Source organism: Belonocnema kinseyi, chromosome 8, assembly GCF_010883055.1.
Source record: "Belonocnema kinseyi isolate 2016_QV_RU_SX_M_011 chromosome 8, B_treatae_v1, whole genome shotgun sequence".
Lineage (NCBI taxonomy): Eukaryota > Metazoa > Arthropoda > Insecta > Hymenoptera > Cynipidae > Belonocnema > Belonocnema kinseyi.
The window spans coordinates 52,149,603-52,156,931 of NC_046664.1; the positions used below are offsets into that span (position 1 = coordinate 52,149,603).

General features: G+C 33.4%; 1 protein-coding gene across 5 annotated transcripts in view; it reads left to right on the forward strand.

Moving 5' to 3' along the window:
• LOC117178920 (serine protease 33) overlaps nt 1-7,329 on the forward strand; it is a 122,905-nt gene that overhangs the window by 78,677 nt on the left and 36,899 nt on the right. For 3 of the 5 annotated variants that reach the window (XM_033370472.1, XM_033370469.1, XM_033370473.1), the window contains one exon: nt 1,813-2,076. The exons of the other annotated variants lie outside the window; for them this stretch is intronic. In XM_033370472.1, coding sequence (XP_033226363.1) covers nt 1,813-2,076 — 264 coding nt within the window. The remainder of the gene's footprint in view (nt 1-1,812; nt 2,077-7,329) is intronic. 5 annotated transcript variants of the gene reach the window in all.

The following is a 7,329-nucleotide window of genomic DNA, read 5'->3' on the forward strand; positions in this document are numbered from 1 at the left end:
ATCCTTCAACACCATATCGTGGATTTTATTGATGATTTCGGGAGTACTTGCTTCTACGGGCCTTCCTGAACGTGGTTCGTCACTTATTGATGTAGGACCACGATTAAATTCATTTACCCAGTTATAAACCGTTGCTAAGGCAGGGGCAGATGCGCCATGAACTGAGTCCAATTCATTTTTTATCTCATATGGAGTTAAACCTTTAAATGAAAATGTTTGATTACCGCTCTGAACTCGTTTTTTTCCATTTTTCTTAACGAACAATTTTTTTTTCAATTGGTTATAAAAACACGTAAACTCAGAAGATGTGGCCTGTGACTGCACCATATATCTAGTCGGGAGTGGTGCTGACTGAAAACAGATGATTTGGAGCGATTCGCGCACCATCTGTTGGTCATTCTAAGGACTTATTGAACTACCCTCGTAGTGTTATCCTAGGTAATTCACTTGTAATGCAAAGTAATTTAAGAAATTCGAGTAAGCCATTCTGGGTTATTACCTTTTAATACCAGTTAATTCACTTGATATTCTTATTTATCCAATTTTAATCTCAGATATACCTTTCAGTAACTTTATTAATCCACTGAAAATCCAATTATAATTCTAATAATGTAAGTTATCCAATATAATCCCAGATGCTCACCTTACTGTACTTACATTCCCAGTTCATTCATTAGTCATTTCATGCAATCCACATATAATTCGTCTAATTTAGAATAATTCATGGCTACCCACTTTTAGTTTCATATAATCCACTTGTACTTCTACAGAATCCACTTGTAATCCTATGTGATCCACTTTAAATCCCTGACAATCCACTGCAATCCTAGATAATCTACTTTTTACTATAGGTAATCAACATGTAAATCTAAATAGTCAAAGCAAACCTGATAATCCTAGGTTCTTGAGATTTATCTGAGGTAATCCACCTTCGCTGGAACCCACTTTTAGGATTTATTTCCCCATTGATTCACTTCAAATCCCTAGAATTCTCTTGAAATCTCCTGAAATCAGTAAAATCTTCTGAACCCGAGTAAAAATGCTTTGACTGGAATTCGACTTGGTTATGTCTTGATTTGATCTCCAAGACATCGATTTCTGGCTGCGTATCAAAACTGAGACGAAAAATAGGCCTTCGTCTTACTTTTATGGCCACGACAGGTACAACGGCCTCAATACGAACCTTTTTCGGCTCATAAATGAGATTAAAATTGATGAATGAAAAATTTTTAATTATTAAATTAGTTATTTTGATTTAAAAACTTAAGAATCTGTGGGTCTGAAGGAGCGTACACCTTAAAAAATTTCTTCAAAAAAATAAAAATTGTAACTTTCTAGAAGAAACTCCTAAGCCATTAGAAATACGTAAAAACAAACAACATTCTAGGTATCATCATCATTTCTGTATAAACTCGAAGTCATAAGCCGCTCGTGTTGGAGTCATAAATATTCAAATCAAGAGAAAAATTTATGTCTTCAAGACATAGAAACTTGTATCCAAGACATAAATTGAAGCCTGGCTCCATCTCAAAACTGAGGCATGCTCAAATAGAACTTTTCGACTTCAGCATGCCTTGATTGGGGGCAATTCAAGTGGAACTCAAGTCGAAGCATTTTTACTCGAGAAGTCATTGAAATATCCTGAAAAATCTTGAAATCAGAGATAGATGTACACTTCATTGGCCGAGTTGTCAAGTCCTCGTTAACAGTTGTTTTGTTATTAAATGATAACTATTATTAGGAAAGCTCAATAAAAAATGTTTTATTTACTTTAATGAACGCGTGCGGTGATTTTTGGCAAATTTTGTGCAGAGTCGCGAAAACAAAAAAGACCCCTTTGGGAAGGTGACGATTCGTTGTGCGCTGACGGACGAAGCTGTGAATTTTTTCTCACGTGCTGGATGTCGTCCGGTTTCTTGGAGGGAACTTGCGGCGGATTAATGTACGCGTGTTGTCATCGAAACAAAGAATCCGCTAAGGCATCTAGTTCGGATTATAATCTCGTCGATGCTGCTAGGGAAGAAAATCAGCTTCTTGCAACGGATTCTTACCCCGAAGAGACGACCAATGAGGATCGTAAGTTTCTTGAAAAAAAGAGAAAAATAAAAGAACAATAAAAAATTGAAAGAGGAAAATTTATTATCGCATGCTGTATTAAACATTTGTTCTGAAATAGCACCCTGCACGTTATGGCATGGATTTTTCTTACATGTATCTCTTGTGAAATCACTAACTCTCTCAATCGAGGAGAAAGATAAGAGTAGGAGAGAGTAGGGGAAGTGAAAAATATGTGTTAATTATTCAATCTTATTGCAGAAAATTCGAGGAGGGTAATTTTTACGGTTTGGCGAAAAGGAAATTAGTGAAAATTGGGGAAGCGGAAGAATGGAAATGTAGGCAAGAAAACTGAGGTGAATTAGTTGGAGGGGGAATAGGGGAAGTGAGGTATAATATAGTGAGGAGAATTATTGCGTATGAGTGTGGGGATGTGAGTGGAAATGAGGAGAGAAAAAGTAGTGGAAGTGAGAGAAATTAAAGAGGAGGGAGGATGTATTTAAAGTAAGGGGAACTGAGTTGAATTAAACGGAGGAGGAATAGGGGATGTGAGGTTTCACGTTAGGAAGCAAATTATTTGGCATAAGGATGGGGAAATAAGGGTCAGGAAATGATAAAAGAGGAAGTCGTGGGATTAAGGAAAAATGAGAGGAAAAGAGAGGAAGGGGCAATAAGTTAAATAAGATAAAATTATGAAAGATAAATAATTGGAAATGAGGTACGGGAAAGTGAGGTAAATTGAAGGAAATGAGGAGAGAAAAACTAGTAGGAGTAAGGGTAAATAAAAGTGGGGAGGTAGGGGAAGTGAGGGAAATAAAGAGAGAGAAACGAGTAGAAGTAAGAGGAAAAAGGTAAATGAAAAGAGAGGAAGTTGTAATAGTAAGGGGAAATGAGGGAAGGGGGAGTCGAGAAAATGAGGGTAAGTAGGGTGATTGGGAGTGTTTTTTGTAGACTTGAATTCTTTAACTTTTCCTGTAATATTTTTTATCGAATCTATTTTAAACCAGCTTACTTTTTAGAGAAAATTAGGCTTTGAAGGATTCTCTACAAACCTTTTTGGTAGGTTTTTACTTAAACTATTTAAGTGAATAAGGATTGGGAATTTTACCAAAAAGAAGAAAAACCATAAAACTCAAATGAATTATTGTTAAATAAACAATTTTAACCGATAGTATATTACATACCTAGGCTAGTAAAATACGAAATGTCTCAGATCACACGTAAGGGTCCATATCATGTCACATGCGGTAAGTCTCTCTGCGGCAAGTGACACTTGCGGTATGTCACATCTTCGGAATGTCTCTTCTCTGGCATGTCACATCTACGGCATGCCTCATCTGCGGCATGTCACAACTGCGGCATCTCTACCCAGAGGTTTCCCTCCCTCCCGGAATTTCTCATAGTGAAATTGACATTCTTGCGGCATCTCTCACCATTAAGTATTCTCCCAGTGGCATCTCTCCCTTCCAAAAAACGTTTAATATCCAATTAAAAATGACTGAACTGCGGCAAGCCTCCCGGTACTAATTGTCACATCTGCGGCATCTCCTATCAGCGCAAAGTCTCCCCAGTGCCATCTCTCATCCGTCGAAAAGTGTTCAAGTCCACATCAAAGTGGAAAAAGTGTGGCAAGTCTCTCACGACTGATTATCACACCTGCGGCATCTCTCGCCCGCGGCAAAACTCCCCAGCGACATCTCCTATTCGAGCAAAATTTTGCAATCCACATCAAACTGGCAAAAGTGTGGCAAGTCTCCCAGGATTAATTGTCACATTCGCGGCATCTCTCATCAGCGGCAAGTCTCCGCAGCGGCATCTCTCCCCCAACAAATTTTATAAGTAGTTTCAAAGATGGCAAAACTGCGGCAAGTCTTCCCAGCGGCATCTCTCCCCCAAACAAATTTTGTAAGGACTTCGAAAAAAGGCAAAAGTGCGTTAAGTCTCCCCAGCGGCATCTCTCCCTTAGGAAAATTTTGTAAGGGCATCTAAGAAAGGCAAAAGTGCGGCAAGTCTCCCCAGCAGCATCTCTCCCCGAACAAATTTTCTAAGTAGTTTCAAATATGGGAAAAGTGCGGCATGTCTCCCCAGCAGCATCTCTCTCTCTCAACAAATTTTCTAAGTAGTTTTAAAGATGGCAAAAGTGCGGCAAGTCTCTCCAGCGGCATCTTTCTCCTACGAAATTTTTCTAATCTAATCAGTTCTAAGGATGGTAAAACTGCAGCTAGTCTCCTCAATGGAACCTCTATCCCAACAAATTTTATAAGTAGTTTCAAAGATTACAAAACTGCGGCAAGTCTGATGGGGAGATTTGCCGCATTTTTGCCATCTTTAAAACTACTTAGAAAATTTGTTGGGGGAGAGATGCCGCTGGGGAGACTTGCCGCAGTTTTGCCATCTTGGAAACTACTTATAAAATTTGTTGGGGGAGAGCTGCCGCTGGGGAGACTTGCTGCACTTTTGAAATTTTTAGAAGTCCTAAGCAAATTTTCTTGGGGGAGAGATGCCGCTGGAGAGACTTGCCGCAGTTTTTCCATCTTTAAAACTACTCAGAAAATTTGTTGGGGAAGAGATTCGCTGGGAAGACTTGCCGCAGTTTTGCCATTTTTAGAAGTTCTTAAAAAATTTCCTTGGAGGAGAGATGCCGCTGGGGAGATTTTCTGCAGTTTTTTGGAAGCTTTTTGGAAGATTTTTGGAAGTACTTTACAAATTTTTTCGGTTTTTTCGGTTTTCGGTTAATATTTGATTCAAGAACGATTTTGACTTAAAATCAAAAACACTGGAATCTATCCAAAGAAGTTAATTTTTAACTTCATAGTTAAATTTTTAAACAATAGAATTGATTTTTTTATAAAGCAATATAATTTATCTACCAAAAATAAAGTTTTAACTAAAATGATGAATATCCAGAAAAAGACTTTCTAACAGAGTAGTTCACATTTTAAGCAGGAAATTGGATTTTAAAGCAAAGAAGATTAATTCTCAAGGAAAAATTTAATAGTTAATATTTCAGTCCGGAAAGATTTAAATGTTTAATGAAAAAATAGTTAAATTCATCCAAAAAGACGAACTTTCAACAGAGCAGTTAAATTTTCAACCAAACAGGATTTTAATTTATAAAGAAAATGGTTGCAATTTTAATAAAAAAGATTATATTTCTAACAAAAGATTAATTTTAAAACAAAAAAGATTTTTTAGTAAAAAAAAATTACTATATGTTTTCTATTTTCTTTGTTCCTTTGATTTAAGATTATATAAATTTAATTATACCAAGTTTCTTGAGAAAATTCAAAAACATTTTTAAATTCTTCAAAACGTTTAAAATTCCTAATTATCATTAAAACTGACTTAAATGATTCCTAGAATTGTCTTAAAATATTTTATATTTATTTTTGACAACTTTGGAAATCTTTTTCTACGTTTTAAAATCTTTTTGAATATTTTCCCGAAGTTAATTTTTGAAAATAAAGAATGAATTTAAATATTCTAACGTATGTTCAGAATTTTTAAATGATCTTGAAATATTTGGAGTTCTGAAAAAAACCTCAAAATTTGTATTTCGAAATCTTCCAAAATATACATTTTGTTCAAGTTTTTAGTCTTTCAAAATTTTTTTATATTTTTGAAATTTTTTAATAACTTCTGAGTATCTTTTCAAATAAATCCAATGTTTCCTAAAATGTTAAAAAAGTTTTGTAAAATTGAAAAAATTACCTTAAAATCTTCCAGGTTCTTTTCTAACAATTTAAAAAATTCTTTTGGCATGTATTGAAATATTTTTACACCTTGCAAAATTCATGAAAATCTTCTAAATTATCTGCTGGAAACCTTTAAAAACATACATTTTGTTTTAAATTTTGTGCTCGAAATCTTTAAGTTTTAATTCATTTTGATATCTTTTTAAATCTTTTAAACATCTCTTAAACTCATTTATATTTTTTCTAAACTTTTTTAATCTTAAAAAATTGAAAAACTGTTGCATTAAAATATTCTAAATTTTTACAAAAGTAAACGAAATCTACATTTTTTCAAATGTTTTGAAGTCTTCTCAAAGTTCTAATTATTTTTGAATTTTAACAAATTTCGAAATATCTTTTAAAATAGTCCAAATTATTCATAAAATATCTTTAAATTTTGCAAAAATTCAGAAAATTGTCTTAAAATTTTTTAGGTTCTTTTTGACATATTTTGAAGTTTCCAAAGCTTAGAATTCATCACTTTAAACAAAACCTGAAGCATTAAAAATTTTCCTAGAAATCTTATTTTCGGTAGTGTTAATTTTTTTTGTACCGGTTTTCCCCCCCATAATTTCAATTTTTCTTATCCTCTTTGAAAGCGTGAAGAAGTTTACAAATTATAGGGTGGTGGAAAAATTTTCAGAAACATTCAGAATGAAATATTATCATAAAAAATTATTTATGTTGAAGTTTTGATTTAGTAAATTTAGGGTACAAAAAAATCCTCATTTTCATAATAAATAAATAAATATAACCTCAATTGAAATAATCAAGGTTTTATGAATAGAATATTTCTGTCATTTAAAAGAACTTTGATCAAAACCGAAAGCATTCGTGTCGCATGATTTTATTGCTATTTCCCATATAAAAAAAGCTCAGGAAAGACTTTCTAAATCCTCTAAATATGCAGTAATTCCAACAAAAGAATTTTTAAATCTTCACAATTTTCAGGATTAATTGTAAATATATAAAATGATTCGTTACTTTCAGAATGATTTGTTATTTTATAACTTTTTATATTCTTATTTAAAACTTTAAAATATCGAAATTCAAAACGAAGAAATATCGTCAAATTATTTGTAACGTTTTGTAATCATTTGCAGATTACATTTTCGAAATAATTTAGCGGTGTCCTAAAAAGTGCCAATGATACACCAAAAATAAATAAATTGAATTTGATTTACTTAATACTCTGCATAAGGAAAAACTACTTGTTTTTTTATCAATTTCACAATCACTGTTTCCTTCTTCTGGTAATCTGGCTGTCTCTGTGTCTGTTGGTTAATTCTATAATTCCGTTATTTCATTGAAAGATAATATGAAAATCGATTTCACTTCAGTAATTCCTCCTTTAATCACTGCGCTTTGTACAAATATCTCCGCAAAAATTTTCCACCCACACACCGGTTTCTGCAAAATAAAATGCAATATTTACTTCGATAACGAAACTGAATCTAACTCAATCCACAATCATTCATTGTATTTTTTTCTAAAATGGTCCTTTTGCGATTTTGGGGCTATTCAAAAAATACATTACACT